Consider the following 15222-nt stretch of genomic DNA (forward strand, 5'->3'; position numbering starts at 1 on the left):
GGAGAACAGTATGGAGGTTCCTTAAAGAACTAAAAATAGAATTACCATATGACCCAGCAATCCCACTACTGGGCATATGCCCAGAGAAAACCATAATTCAAAAAGACACATGCACCCCAATGTTCATTGCAGCACTATTTACAATAGCCAGGTCATGGAAGCAACCTAAATGCCCATCGACAGACAAATGGATAAAGAAGATGTGGTACATATATACAATGGAATATTACTCAGCTATAAAAAGGAACGAAATTGGGTCATTTGTTGAGACGTGGATGGATCTAGAGACTGTCATACAGACTGAAGTAAGTCAGAAAGAGAAAAACAAATATCGTATGTTAGCGCATATATGTGGAAGCTAGAAAAATGGTACAGATGAACTGGTTTGCAGGGCAGAAATTGAGACACAGATGTAGAGAACAAACGTATGGCCACCAAGCGGGGAAAGCAGCGGGGGGGTGGGGGTGGTGGTGTGATGAATTGGGCGATTGGGATTGACATGTATACACTGATGTGTATAAAATTGATGACTAATAAGAACCTGCTGCATAAAAAAAAAAAGATATTATTCAAGTCATCCAATGATGGAATGACCCCGTTGACTGTATGACTAATTTGACCAATAACAGAGTGATGTGAGTAACAAAACAAACAAAAAAAAGACATAGTTTGAAAGTAAAAGGAAGGAAAATGACATAACATACAGTAAACATAAAAATCTGTTTTTCTGTCAGGCTTGGCTATGTTACTATCAGACAAAGTAGGTCTCAAGAAAAGGAGTATTACCAAGGATAAAAATAAGGCTCAACAAAATTTTCAAAATTTGAAATCTGACAGAGCTTGTTCTCTGACTATAATGCAATTAAATTAGAAATCATTAAGATATCTAGAAAAACCCCTCCAAATACTTGAAAATTAAACAGTACACATCTAAATAACCCATCAGTCAAAATATAAGAAAATAAAATAACAAAGGCATGGATTTGAATTTCTGCTTCATCACTTACTAGCTTTGACTTTCACAAGTAACTTAACTTCACTTTGCCTCAGTTTTCTCAACTTTAAATCTAAGTAAACTGGTTAAAATCACTCCTAAATCTTAAAATATATCAGATTTGTATTTTGTTTCAATCCCACCACCAATAACGAATGCAGATTATTTTCAATGGTAATAACAGCAATAAACTCTATATATACATAGAGAACACTATTATTTTTATAATACCCTTTAGATGTGAAAAGATGTTCAACATCCCTACTTATAAGAGAAATGCAAATCAAAACTACAGTGAGATACCACTTACACCAGTCACAATGGCCATCATTAAAAAGTCTACAACAAAACAAAACAAAACAAAACAAAACAACAAACTGGGCTCAAGACCAAGTTTGCTAATCGCTACGTGATCCTTGACACCGGGATTTAATCTCTGAAATGGAGATAGGTGGTTGTGAAGATTAAATGAGATAAAGCATATAGCACATAGCCCTTCCCCCTCACACATTCCTGGTTACATGAAGGTCCCCCTCCAAATTCTCCTAGTGCAGAAATTTCCCGGGCGAGGAGTAATAAGGGAGACACTCTCACTTTTTCGTCCAACAAAACTGGCTGAACCCTTATTGTGTGTCAAGCACTATGTATTTGGACTAGCTTTCAAAACCCAGTTTAAAAGCACATACAATTACTGAGCCCTCCGGTTACCTGCCCAGGGACAAGCCCCCCACGCCTCGGCCCCTGCAAGCCCCGCCTTCTCGGTCCCTCAGACTCCTCCCCTTGGCACTAGCCTGCTCCACCCGTTCCGCTCTCGCTAGTTCCCGCGCTCTGAGGCGGACAGTACCTGCAGGCCACTCCGCTTGTTCCAGGTGAAAATGGACCCTGGATACCCGCTCAGAGCCAAGAGCAGTTCGTGGATCATTCCCGCGGCGGACCTCGAGTCCCTATATCCGTCGCACCCTCTTCCAGAGCCTCACCAGGCGACCAAAGAGGCGAGCGCTCCCTCCTCTACACGCGCACAGGACCCCGGGACGGGCAGTTCCTCCTGACTGTACCCGCCGACACTACTGCTGAGGAGAGCTGACGGGAAGCCGGGAAGGGGTCGGCGCGCCGCGTCCCGGAAGTGAGCCTCGCTCGGCTGGGCCCACTCGCTGGCTCCAGCGGGTGCTCCGCAGGAGTCGCGGGAGGTTCCCTTGCGCATGCGCCTCCAGCCCCCGGGTCGGCCGCTCGGACTTCCGGTTTGGGAGCTGGACTGGGAGGCTGGAGAACCCGGGCTGGAGCCCTACCCCGAGTGGGTGAGGCTAGCCCGCGGTCAGAAATGCGAGTGGGTTGAGCGACAGCCCGAGAGGGAGAAGCTCCCAGGGGTGGGTCGGAGGGTGCTCTCAGGGCGCTTAGCCCGGTGGAGGCCTCTGGAGGGGCTCACGACGGCTTTCGAGAGTGACCTGGCCGGAGGGAGAGAAGACAAAGAGGCCGGAACCCCGCACCCGCGAACCTTGCAGCCCTCGGAGCGCCTGGCCAGCACCCGAGCTCGTCCTCAGGAGACCCATGACTACTGCCCCTTCGGACTCCCACTCTCCACCAACTCAGTGGGACTCTCCCCAAGCCCACCCGGCCCTCGCTTCAGGAGCCAAAACCAACTTCTCTCAATGCGCGAGGTTTCCAGTCACTAGTTCCCGGCTATTTACTGAGCGGTTACTTATGCTGTGAGGGAGAACAAAGACCCAGTATTCAGTACTTGATTTTTGTTTGGGGTGGGAATTGGTAGTGGTGGAGTCCGAGGGGGCGGGGCGGACGGAGAGGGTCCGGGGAAGGACGGCGGAGGTACTGGGGGAGATCAGCTGCGACCCGCTGGACAGAGGCTTTTTGTTGCCTTCAGCAGGATGGTGACATGCCTTTAGAACCTGTCGAGCTCCCATATGGTTCGAACACACTATGCTACACTGGTCAGGGGAGCTCAGTGGGTCAGATTTGGGGGAGGTGGAAGAGGAACAGACAGTACTTTCTGTTCTTTGCTGCTTACCCGGGCTGCCCTGGAAGTCGCCCAGAAATGCAGCTTTTGAATGGTCTCTCACCTTCATGCTCAGTTTTGGCTTGCTGTCCTGAAGTTGGTGCTACGTGGAGCATCTGGGAAGTCAGGCCAGCTCTGGCAAGACTTTAGACATATGAGTATATTCCTTCTGATAGTGCCATCTCTCTCTACCCTAGGAGGAAACTCTTCTTACAGAGAGAGACTCATCTGCAGGTGATTCTCCAAGGACATGAGAAGATGGGTGTAAGCCCTGGAACCTAGACCCTTAAGTGGAGGGAAGCTGCTTTCTGCTGTGAACGATGGCCAAACCCACCCTGAGAGGGAATGGCACTAACTCTGAGACCTTCCGACAGCGCTTCAGGAGATTTCATTACCAGGAGGTAGCTGGGCCCCGGGAGGCTTTCAGCCAACTCTGGGAACTTTGCTGTCGGTGGCTAAGGCCGGAGGTGCGCACCAAGGAGCAGATTGTAGAATTGTTGGTGCTAGAGCAGTTCCTGACCGTCTTACCTGGGGAGATCCAGAAATGGGTACAAAAGCAATGTCCAGAAAGTGGAGAGGAGGCAGTGGCTCTGGTGGAAGATTTAGAAAGAGAGCCTGGAAGACCTGGACGTTCGGTGAGCAGGGAGGGGTTATTCAGAAGTGTGTGACTGGGCAGGGGCAGGATAAAAGGCCAAATTAAGGCACAGTCAGATTTAAAGTGGGGCACAGTCTCCCTTGGTGATGCTTATACTGCTGGTCCTTTAACAGGTAACTTTTTCAGATAGAGCTTATCGGGAGAGGCTACCTGGGTGTACCTTTGCTAGGTATCATAACGAGTTATTCATAGTTTCATAGTTTTTTACTTAATAGGGAAGAAAGGGGAGCTATTTTTTAGCCTGGAGTCGGGTTTACTATTTTGATCTTTTTCTTTTGTAGTTCCAGCTGCTCTAAGCTAACAGTAATGGACTAAGAAAGACCCTTGTTCACTATTAACCACCCCCCGCCCCAACCCTAGCCATGTCCCAAAAGGATGGTTTCTTTTGGGGTAATAAATAATCTCCTCTGGGAATACCCCTCATTATGACCTTGCAGTGACAATTCATGGGGGTTGTTTCTAGGTCACAGTCTCTGTGAAGGGGCAGGAAGTGCGCTTGGAGAAGATGACACCCCTGAAATCATCACGAGAGTTATTAAGTGTTCGGCAGGAGTCAGTGGAACCCCAGCCCAGGGGTGTACCCAAGAAAGAGAGGGCAAGAAACCCAGACCTGGGACCACAGGAGCAGATGCACCCAAAGGAGAAGCTCAGACCTTTTCAAAGGAGCGGTGAGGAGTAGATTTATATGGGAAGATAGGATGCCATTCTAAATTGGGAAGTAGGGTTGGGAGTAGTGAGTGGGAAAGGGATTTCAGGAATGAGTGGAAATAGAGTATGCAGTTGTTGGGGACCTCCTGAAGGCATATAGTTTAGCTCTCTGCTGCAATTCTTCTGTGTCCTCTTTTGGTAAGTCTGCCAGAGGATGGCTCCCTAGTTTTTCCAGAACTTGGAGTTTCTTTCCTCTTGGTAATGACGACACTACGTCAGTATTTTCTAGATAAAAATTCTTTTCTATACTTGAAAGCACATCTTCCTTTTAGTCATTTTCTTTCTCCATATTAAACTATATTTGTTTCTTTCTGCTTTTCCCCAGAAGCTCCATTCTTCAGACCTACTAAGTTTTTGTTACTCTCCCTTGGAAACTTTAAGTTCTCCAAATAGCATGTTAATTGTGGAGAATTAAATTATATATATTATTCCAGTGAGGGTTTGGTAGGTAGAGGCAGAGTAAGAATTTTACTTCAGAATTTCACTACACTTTCTTTCCGTATAACTCAACTAATGATTGTCGTTCACTTGATACTCCCCGGTCTCTTAGAGCTTTCCCCATTGTCTTTGTGCCTAGTTCTTATTCTTAAACTTGATTTTGTGGAACTTGTTTTTCTTCTTTGAACTCTGCAGAACTCCATTTTGTGTGTTTTTTTCTTTGATCACTTCTTTAACTTGTTGAGGTTGTTTTGAATTCTGATCTTATCATCCAGGACGCTAGCCTTCTCAGCCAGTCTGGTAGTGGTCTCTGTTTAGTCATCCAGATGCAGTCTCTCAACCGCACACCTGCAGAATTAATCAGTTTTGAACACCTACCATGTGCTCAACACCTTGCAGGGTACTCAGCAATGAGAAAAGGTGCCTATCCTCAAAAAGCCTATAATATGATTGAGAACACAAAAGTGAACATAAATATGTGCTGAACTGAACTGTATTGAAACAATGCCAAACAATGACTTGTTACTCAATTGTGTGAGTACAATAGGGGTTTGGCAGAGTGCGAGACGAGGGAGGGCTGTAGGGAAGGCTTCATGGGGGCACTGATGGGTTAAATTTCAATAGAAGGGAGGGAGTTAAAGGAAAGGCACAGAGTGGTGAATACACATGTGCTGTGTTCTGGAGGGAGGAGTCCACTTTGAACGGGCCATGCCTGGTAACCACTCAGGTTAAGGTTTGGCAATACAAACAGCATGTGAGCTGAGGAAGCCAGAGCCTGGAGTTAGGTAGGACAGTGACTGCTGCAGTTACCCAGGTGTGAGAAGGTAAGGGGTCTAGACTTGGATGGTGGCAGTAGGAATAAAGGATATACTAAGGGAAAAAACCTTTAGAACTTCGTGACTCAGTGTGAAGGAAATGGAAGAGTTGAAGACAGTCTCCCCCTTGAAATCACTCTGAGTTTAATTCTCTGGCCCCAAGTAGAGAACTACAGCTGATCCTTGAACAACGTGAGTTTGAACTGTGTGGGTCCACTTATACATGGATATTTTTCAATAGTAATTACTACAGTACTGTGGTTGGGTAAGTCTGCAGATGTGGAGAAACCGTGGATCCAGAAGGCCTGCTACGAGCTGTACTTGGATTAACCCCCACGTTGGTCAGCTATGTAGGAGGCAGGAGGTGACTGTTTCCAGCAGTGCAGGACCTGCCTACAGGTGGTTAGGAGAGCTAGGGAGCAACTTGGAACAGAATTATCTGCTCTGAACACACAACAGAACGTTTTCCTCTCTTGTCACCCTGCTCTGGAAAATTAAATATTTCTCATTTTTTGAGGTTTCATGTATTTTTCCCCACTTTCTTCAACCCACTGAACTTTCTGAAAACATTTTCTTAGATACTTTTCTTTATAAACCTCTTGGATAAAAAAGGCAGGTCTGAACTCAGAGATGTTTTTTATGATCAGTCCAAACTATGATATCCTTTGTTTGCTTCCCTGCAAGCAGGATTTCCATTTCCTAAATCCAGTGTGGTCTCCAAGTTGGAGCAAGGAGAGCCATGGATCCCAGATCTGGGCTCCAAGGAGAAGGAACTCCCAAGAGGCAGTCACACAGGAGACAGACGAATGCATGCTGATCTGTTACCATCCAGGAGAGAGAGAAGAAGCTGGGTGGAACAGGATCACTGGGGCTTCGAGGATGAGAAGGTGGCAGGTGTGCACTGGGGCTATGAAGAAACCAGAACTCTCCTCGCAATTCTCAGTCAAACTGAGTTTTACGAGGCTCTCCGAAACTGTCATCGGAACAGCCAAGTGTATGGGGCTGTGGCTGAGCGGCTCCGGGAGTATGGGTTCCTCCGGACCCTGGAGCAGTGTAGGACCAAGTTCAAAGGTCTCCAGAAGAGCTATCGGAAAGTCAAGAGTGGCCACCCACCTGAAACCTGCCCCTTCTTTGAAGAGATGGAAGCCCTGATGAGTGCCCAGGTCATTGCCCTGCCCAGTAATGGCCTGGAGGAGGCAGCCTCTCACTCTGGCCTGGTGGGCAGTGATGCTGAGACTGAGGAGCCAGAGCAACAGGACTGGCAGCATAAGGAGGGAGAAGATGCCATGGCTGAAGAGTCTGACAGTGAGGAAGTGGGCCAGGAGGCCACCCCCCAGGACCCCGACAACTCCACCACACCCGTCCTTTTCCGAAGCCCAAGTGGTAAGCTTTTCTTCTTGGGGTTTTAGGATTAGACTGAGGAGTTATGAGGCTGGATGTGGAGTCAGGAAGCTTAATGTCACCTGCCAGCTTTGTCACTTAGAGAACAGAGGCACTTCTCAGTTCTTTGTGTATTTCATTCTCTTTTGTGGGAAAATCAGTGAGCTAATAGTAAGTAGAGAATAATTTTAGATATTTTAAAGAAATACACTCAGAAAATTCAAGAGACTCCTGAAAAGGAGTATCATTCCTTCCATTTCTTTCTTAAAATATTTTTTCCTGATTATAAAATCACTGAAGGCTGAGAAAAACTTGGTACTATATTATCTTTAAGGAGAACTAATATTTGTTGAGCATCTTATATGAACTGGTGTTTTATCTTTACTTCTCCAAACTCAAGGTTATTATGTGTTCCTTTTTACTTAGAATAGTGAAGGACTGCCCAAAGTTGGGGAAACATTTTGTTTCCTCTGTGAGATCTGCAACACACGTTGGCATTTTAACAGGACTAAGAAGTCTTGCAGCAAGAAACCTTGCTTAACACTCTGCTGAAATATTATTTGCCTATGGAACCATTTTAAAATATCACTTATTTCTGTTGATGTAATTTCGTACAACCATGTTGCTATGGGAAGAGCACGAAGTATGAATCAGGAGACTTCGTTTCTAACCCTGACCACTAATCAGCTGGGTGACCTCGCACAGCTATCTGACCATTTCACAGTTTGCGTCCTCAACTGTAAAATGTGGCACAGCAGCAGGACTACTCCAGAGTTGCAGTTCCACTGGGAACAGTTATGTGTCCCTTCCATGTTTTATTATATGTGTTGTTACTTTTGTTCTGTTCTAGTCTTCTTCTGTCTTGGATTTTTTCTTTTCCTTTTTAAAATAAATTTATTTATTTATTTTTGGCTGCGTTGGGTCTTCGTTGCTGCACGTGGGCTTTCTTTAGTTGTGTCGAGTGGGGGTTACTCTTCATTGTGGTGCGCTGGCTTCTCATTGCGGTGGCTTCTCTTGTTATGGAGCACGGGCTCTAGGCACGTGGGCTTCAGCAGTTGTGGCACGCAGGCTCAGTAGTTGTGGCACATGGGCTTAGTTGCTCCACGGCATGTGGGATCTTCCCGGACCAGGGCTCGAACCCACGTCCCCTGCATTGGCAGGCAGATTCTTAACCATTGCACCACCAGGGAAACCCCTCCTTTTCCTTTTTTAAAAAAATTTTTGGGATTTCCCTGGTCGTCCAGTGATTGGGACTCCGAGCTTCCACTGCAGGGAGCACGGGTTCTATCCCTGGTCTGGGAACTAAGATCCTGCATGCTGCATGGCCTAAATTTAAAAAAAAAAAAAAAAAAAAAAAAATTTTTTCCCCATTTTTTCACTGGAATAAATTTTCGGTAAATCACAAACATGGCACATGTGCTAGCTGCTTCACTTGCAGTGAGTGGAGGGTAACGGAAGCAATGTAATCTCCAGCTAGCTCTCAAGTGGGAGGAAGGCTCTTAGAATCTTCCTTCCCTCTCCCTTGGGTACCTTCAGGGAGCAGAGCCTGTAGTCATCCTGAAGAAGTACTGCCCAAGTTGGGGTGGCCTGCAGCATTAGCAGAGTTCAGGCCAGGAGATGCTATCTGCTCTGCTTCCTTCCTCTTTCTGGCTCTCACACTCCTTCGCTAAGAAGGTGCATGACTACAGGTTCTTATCTTGTACCCTTCAGGTCTTTGCTATTGCTGGGCTGGCTTTTTTTGAGATTGTGGCAAGTGAAGAAGGGCCATAAAAGGGATTGGATTAAGCAGCAATGTGATTCTGAAAGAGACTCTTCCTTGGGATTTTGAGTCATTCTATGGGAAACTTAATTCATAAGGAAGTAGGACTGGTAGAAAAAGATTGATCAGAGAATTTAGGGATGGCTCATGGCTGACAGTGACTGATTGTGGGTCTTCTTCCCCATACCAGTTATTTTCTAATTAGGATCAGAATTCCAGAACTACCGGAAGAATGGGGAAATGCATTCTGTACACCTGCCTCAGTGTACATAATGATTGTTACAGTGATAAGGTGGAAAGGCCTCTTTTGAACAGAATGTAGGAATAAAGGTTTCTGTGAAATTGATATAGGATATAGAGAAGCAAAACATTCTGAGAGTTTGTATTGATTTTGGAAACATGCGGTGTTTTTACTTTTTCACCTAGGAGCCCGAGCTTAGGTGATTTTTCATGATGCAGATGATAGGACTGAGGAATTGAGACTATAAAGCCCTGGATTAAGTGGTGCTGAAATTTCTCTTCTGGTGGCAGGTGTACACTGGGGCTATGAAGAGACAAAGACCTACCTTGCAATTCTTAGTGAGACTCAGTTTTATGAAGCCCTCCAGAACTGCCACCGCAACAGCCAGTTGTATGGAGCAGTGGCTGAGCGGTTATGGGAATATGGCTTCCTTAGGACACCAGAGCAGTGTCGGACCAAGTTTAAAAGCCTCCACACCAGCTATCGGAAGGTCAAGAATGGCCAAGCACCAGAGACCTGTCCCTTCTTTGAAGAGATGGATGCTTTGGTGAGTGCCCGGGGTGCTGCCCTGCCCAGTGATGGCCGGGAAGAGGAGGCAGCCTTGTGTCCCACCCAGGAGACCAGTGAGGCCGAAGCCGAGAAGCAAGCCGAGGAAGCAGATGAGGCCATAGAAGAAGATTCTGAAGATGATGAAGAGGATACCGAGGTACCCCCAGAGGCTATGACCCGTGCTCCAGTCTTATTTCAGAGCCCCAGTGGTAAGATCCTTTTACTTCTTAAGGTAGAAATAGCAAATAGCAAAGGGAAGGCAGTGGGATTTAGCAGAAAAATCATGAGACCAGAAGTGGCCTCTACACCCAGGTCTCATGGATTCTTATTGTGACCACATTCTCTCTTCTCCATGTTTCCTGTCTGTTATAAAGCAGCTAGTTTATATCCCCTATTCACTTGACTTGCCTCCTCACACTACAGCATCAATCTGAGATGGCTGCAGACTTTGTAAATTAGCCATCATCTGCATGTGACCTGCTAGGTTACTAGGCAGTTTACCTAGCAGGGAATCTGAAAGCCTACATTTCCCAAGTAGCATGTCATATACCCATAGATGGATGAAGTTGATTTTTAAAGTTCATTCTCATTTGTTTTTTCTTCTAGTTTCAGCTTGTAAACCAGCTGTATGCTTGCTTTATTCACATATATGAAAACCTGATAACCTCTTTCTTCAGACACACTTATGCAAAAGTCTGAGATTTCTGAGGGAACTGATCCTTTGAATCTCAGCTACTGTATAAGAAAAAGAACCCCAAAACTTCATTATGGCTTCCCTCCTTGTGAGAAAAATTATTCTGATTTTGGAGTCACACATATATATGTATGTGAATCTGGACTATGTTGTTTATTAGTTGAGTACCTTAGAGCAAGTTACTTAACCCTGTAAATTCGCTCGTATGTTAAGACCTACCTCATAAGGTTGATGTAAATGAAGTACCACAGTGAAGCACCTAACACAGTGCTTGGGCATTTGATAAATAAGTTTTCTTTTCCAAAAGTTCTTTAGATCAGCATTCTTTAAGTGTGTTCCACAGAGCATCGATTCCATTAGAGAAGTAAAACATCGGAATTTTAACGGATGGTAGTTATTTGGGATCTAGAGCTCCCTAATTTTTACATTTAATCATCTAATGTGATACTTGCTTTACCCTGGTACATAACAATTGAGAAAACAGATAACTTTTAAAATTCTATTCTTATGTCAGGTTTTGAGGCTGGATTTGAGAATGAAGAGAATCTAAAACGGGATATTGCTGAGGAAGTACAACTACACAGGACGTTACTTGCAAGGTCTGAGAGGAAATTTCCCCGGCATCTTAATCAAGGTAAAGGCACTGAGAGTGAATGTAGATCAGGAAGACAGTGGGAGAAGACCCCAGGGGAGAGAAGAGGAAAACCAACATTCCCAGAGAAGAGTTTAGGTAAAGTTCTAAGTCATCAGAGACCTTACTTGGGGGAGAGACCCTATAAATATCTCAGATATGGCAAAAGCTTTGGTCCAAACTCCCATCTCGTGCATCAGATATCCCCTCAAGTAGAAAATCCATATAAATGTGCTGACTGTGGGAAAAGCTTCAGTCGGAGTGCACGCCTCATTAGACACCGGAGAATCCACACTGGAGAGAAACCTTACAAATGTCTTGACTGTGGGAAAAGCTTCCGTGACAGTTCAAATTTCATCACCCATAGAAGAATCCACACAGGAGAGAAACCATATCAGTGTGGTGAGTGTGGAAAACGCTTCAACCAGAGCTCAAGCCTTATCATTCACCAGAGAACCCACACAGGAGAAAAGCCCTATCAGTGTGAAGAGTGTGGAAAAAGCTTCAATAACAGTTCTCATTTTAGTGCACATCGAAGGATACACACAGGAGAGAGACCCCATGTGTGTCCTGACTGTGGAAAGAGTTTCAGTAAGAGTTCTGACTTACGTGCACACCACAGAACCCACACAGGAGAGAAACCCTATGGGTGTCATGACTGTGGCAAGTGCTTCAGTAAAAGCTCTGCTCTTAATAAGCACCGAGAGATCCACACACGAGAAAAACTTCTCTCACAGCCAGCCCCTAAGTAAGCCCCTGAGGATCTATGAAGAAAACAGTTTCATTACATGTACTGAAATTGTTTAGAAAAGTCCTCCAATAGTGAGATCCATCTCCTAATCTGTGCCTGGCTAGTTTAGGAAATACTCTAGAATTTACCCCACTGTTTGTTCCTATGTTTCTCCTGGATCTAGAGTCAAATTCCCAAAGCATCTTAAGAATGAAAGGAAGATTTCATTTCCTCTCCTGGCCTTTATTGACGGTTAACACCTTTCCCTCTCAGTGCCTATGTTGTTCCCTTAATAGAGAGGACACAGTAGTAGATCCTATGAGTTTGACGTGCACCCTTCTTTACTCATCCTGTTATAAACTGCATTTCAACTAGAAAAACCCATCACAGCAGCATTTCATGGAGAAGTAGTGAGAATTCTCATTGAATGGGTGTAGCTCTTTATATAGCAATGGAAATGCAAAAAAGAATGACTTTTCCTGCTCACTTAACCCTGTGCTCAGAATGACATATTTGTCATGCACACTCTTCCTTTACCTTAAAGAAGGAGAGTTTAAGTGTCCAATTTGGTTCTGACCTATAAGTCATTTTGTCAAGAACCTAGGTGTGCTATATGGGGAAACAATGTAAACCTCGTATAAATATTGAGGTGTGAACCCTGGATTTCTTAGTTTCTTCCAAGCCCTAGAAGCTTTGGAATAGAAAAATACTGTATTTACAGCGTCTGGTGTGATTTTTTTTTTCTGGTCCATCTCATCTGAATTTCATGTGTCCCTTGTGGTCCAGAAGCCTAAAGAGCAAGCCAGTTGGATGCGGTGATAGGGAAAGCAGTTAGAACTGCCAAGAGGGAATTGTCCATATTCCACACACTCTAAACACCTGGGCTAGTGTCCTGCACCCTGTGGACATAATACTGACCTGCAATGCGCAGAGGCCACTTGCCACATTCCCACGGATTAGGAAAACAGACCACTTTGTGCCAACAACTCTTTACCCTAATGGTAAGGAGGACAGATTATCTTTGGTCAGTGGAGTTGACAATACTTACACACACACATGCACACATATTCAAATGTATACATCTACTTTTAAAAGCAGCTCTTCAAATGCAAGTGTAATTCTGATCTTTATGATCAAATAGTATTGAACTAATTGCCCACATGTTCATAGCAGTATGATGAGCGGGTACAGCACAAGTTAAACAGACCCTGTCCTCTTCCTTACAACCTAAAACAGATGACACTGACATGGACAAATAGTACACATGTATAGCTGCAACAGTTTTAGAGAAATCTAGAAAGCTAGGTAGTAACACTATGCATAAAACTTAAGGTCTAATGCATTAGAGTTTGGAAAAAATTTGAGAGGTATTTTCTTCTCTTTAATCAGGAAGGCTTCATGAAGCAGGAAGTGCTCAGAGGGAAGGTTACTAGGTGGGATGAACTTTCCAAAACTCATTGCAAAACTGAGTGCTGAATGGGTGAGAAATGGGAAAACTGGGGAGCAAGGGAGCAGAGGGCAAAGGACAGACTGTAAGGAAGGTTAGACAAAGCTTGGAGTAGCACAAAATTGGAGGGGTAGCAAGATACGGGCCGTGCAGAAGGCAGAGAGGGACTCGCCTCAGCTAAAACATGGAGTACCAGGCAGATAGGAGATGGGCTCCCATCCTCCAGAGTAAATCAGGTACTGTGCTGTGCTTACTGACAGGGAAACAGCTGACTGGCGCTGGGGAAGAAGGATGAGCAGTCTTAGGGGACTAGCTCCTATGGGAGACGAAGGTCAGAAACCAGTATCTTAAGAAGATACTTCAATGGGCAGTTCAGAGGAAAGAAGAAAGTGAGTGATGGCCAAGGCCTGGGATAAGTAGCTGCATCATTAGTCACATTGAATGAGTTGGGATGGGAGTGAGATCTGAGAGAGAAGTGGGGAGGTAGAATTTTCTAAAATCCATAGCTTACTATGGTAGATGAAAGATTAATTAGGGTTCTGGTGCTGAGGGAATTTCCTAATTCCTAACTCTTACGAATTAAGGGGAGATGGTGTCTCAATTATGTTGCCTAAGCAGACAGGAAGATACAAGAAACACGAGTCTAAAGCAATGCCTCGGGATCTGAGATAGTTTAGGAAGTGTGCTATAGTGTTTTTTAAAAAATGAGAGATCACTGTCTTCAGTATATCTATGTATAGTCTTGTGGGAAAAGCACTGGTTGTGGTACCAACAGATACAAATTCTGGTTCCAGATGTCTTATGTGTAAGTCAACCTGCCTCCATTTCCCTTTCTGTAAAGCAGAACAGTGTTTACACCTTAATCTGCCTCTCAGGGATATCATGTTAATAAAAATTCTATCTATAAAATGCCCAGTGGTTCTCTAGGTGTTTTTTTTAAAAAATGTATATATGCAAATTATGATTAAGTTGTTGCTGGTAGGAAAAGATAAATCTTTACCTGCTTTTTCTGGCTGCCTGTATGGGGTTACTACAAGTATGCCTGTCTGAATCTTTATGTTCTAGGCTGAAAAACAAATTAGAATGTGGTAAAATAGAAACAAAAATCTTTCCTTAGTATCTGTATCCATATCCATTGGGACCCATCATAACTGGGCATGGAGAATGAGTCAATTTTAAAAGACCCAGGACCAGCCCTGCAACCTCCAGATGAAGAGAATGTGCAAAAGGAATAGGGCAAGAAAACCATAATTCAAAGAGTCATGTACCACAATGTTCACGCAGCACTATTTACAATAGCCAGGACATGGAAGCAACCTAAGTGTCCATCGACAGATGAATGGATAAAGAAGATGTGGCACATATATACAATGGAATATTACTCAGCCATAAAAAGAAACGAAATTGAGTTATTTGTAGTGAGGTGGATGGACCTAGAGACTGTCATACAGGGTGAAGTAAGTCAGAAAGAGAAAAACGAATACCGTATGCTAACACAGATATACGGAATCTAAAAAAAAAAAAAAAAAGGTTCTGAAGAACCTAGGGGCAGGACAGGAATAAAGACGCAGACGTAGAGAATGGACTTGAGGACACGGGGAGGTGGAAGGGTAAGTTGAGATGAAGTGAGAGAGTGGCATGGACATATATACACTACCAAATGTAAAATAGAAAGCGAGTGGGAAGCAGCCGCATAGCACAGGGAGATCAGCTCGGTGCTTTGTGTCCACCTAGAGGGGTGGGATAGGGAGGGTGGGAGGGAGACGCAAGAGGGAGGAGATATGTGGATATATGTATATGTATAGCTGATTCACTTTGTTATACAGCAGAAACTAACACCATTGTAAAGCAATTATACTCCAATAAAGATGTTAAAAAAAAAAATAGGGCAAAGGCAAAACTCTTACCAGGGAAAACCCAATTTTATCTCAAACTAGCTCACAAACCATTATCTGCCACCCAGTCTGCCACTCCTGAGGATGGAAGAAGCAAGAAATAATACATAGTCTTCAAACATTCTAAGAAAGAGAAACCAAGCCCACTGTCAGGGGAGCAAGAGGATCTATGCACCCCTCCCTTTTAATACTCGTTCAGCCTTTGTAGGGACAGACTGGATGGCATGTGCAGCAAAGGAAGCAAGAATATATTAGCAGGAGCTGGACAGTCATATCTG

The 15222-nt window shown here is 44.5% G+C and overlaps 2 protein-coding genes across 10 annotated transcripts in view; one reads left to right on the plus strand and one right to left on the minus strand.

Moving 5' to 3' along the window:
* TUBGCP4 (tubulin gamma complex component 4) overlaps positions 1–2159 on the minus strand; it is a 49432-nt gene extending 47273 nt beyond the window's left edge. For all 4 annotated transcript variants that reach the window (XR_009699397.1, XR_009699396.1, XM_061180398.1 and 1 more), the window contains exon 1: positions 1839–2159. Coding sequence is in view for 2 of the 4 variants with exons in the window: in XM_061180398.1 (XP_061036381.1) it covers positions 1839–1916 (78 nt within the window). In the remaining 2 variants the exon portion in view is untranslated. The remainder of the gene's footprint in view (positions 1–1838) is intronic.
* ZSCAN29 (zinc finger and SCAN domain containing 29) lies at positions 1835–13942 on the plus strand. Of its 6 annotated transcripts, none has more exons than XM_061180393.1 (6): positions 1835–2725; positions 3200–3637; positions 4121–4325; positions 6303–7001; positions 9289–9756; positions 10756–13942. In XM_061180393.1, the coding sequence occupies exons 2-6, from the start codon at positions 3323–3325 to the stop codon at positions 11622–11624; spliced, it is 2556 nt and encodes an 851-aa protein (XP_061036376.1). In that variant the 5' UTR covers positions 1835–2725; positions 3200–3322; the 3' UTR covers positions 11625–13942. The 6 variants fall into 6 exon arrangements, with proteins under 6 accessions (XP_061036376.1, XP_061036377.1, XP_061036374.1 ...); XM_061180394.1 differs by having other exon boundaries at positions 1835–2718; XM_061180391.1 differs by having other exon boundaries at positions 1835–2697.
* Positions 13943–15222: the final 1280 nt, after the last annotated feature.

Source organism: Eubalaena glacialis, chromosome 2 (assembly GCF_028564815.1).
Source record: "Eubalaena glacialis isolate mEubGla1 chromosome 2, mEubGla1.1.hap2.+ XY, whole genome shotgun sequence".
NCBI lineage: Eukaryota > Metazoa > Chordata > Mammalia > Artiodactyla > Balaenidae > Eubalaena > Eubalaena glacialis.

Excerpts from the sequence above, each read along its gene's own strand:
- ZSCAN29 (XM_061180393.1), top strand. The coding sequence starts at position 3,323 with ATGGCCAAACCCACCCTGAGAGGGAATGGCACTAACTCTGAGACCTTC. Across the intron at positions 4,326-6,302 it reads CAGACCTTTTCAAAGGAGCG|CAGGATTTCCATTTCCTAAA; the intron begins GTGAGGAGTAGA and ends CTTCCCTGCAAG. Across the intron at positions 7,002-9,288 it reads CCTTTTCCGAAGCCCAAGTG|GTGTACACTGGGGCTATGAA; the intron begins GTAAGCTTTTCT and ends TTCTGGTGGCAG.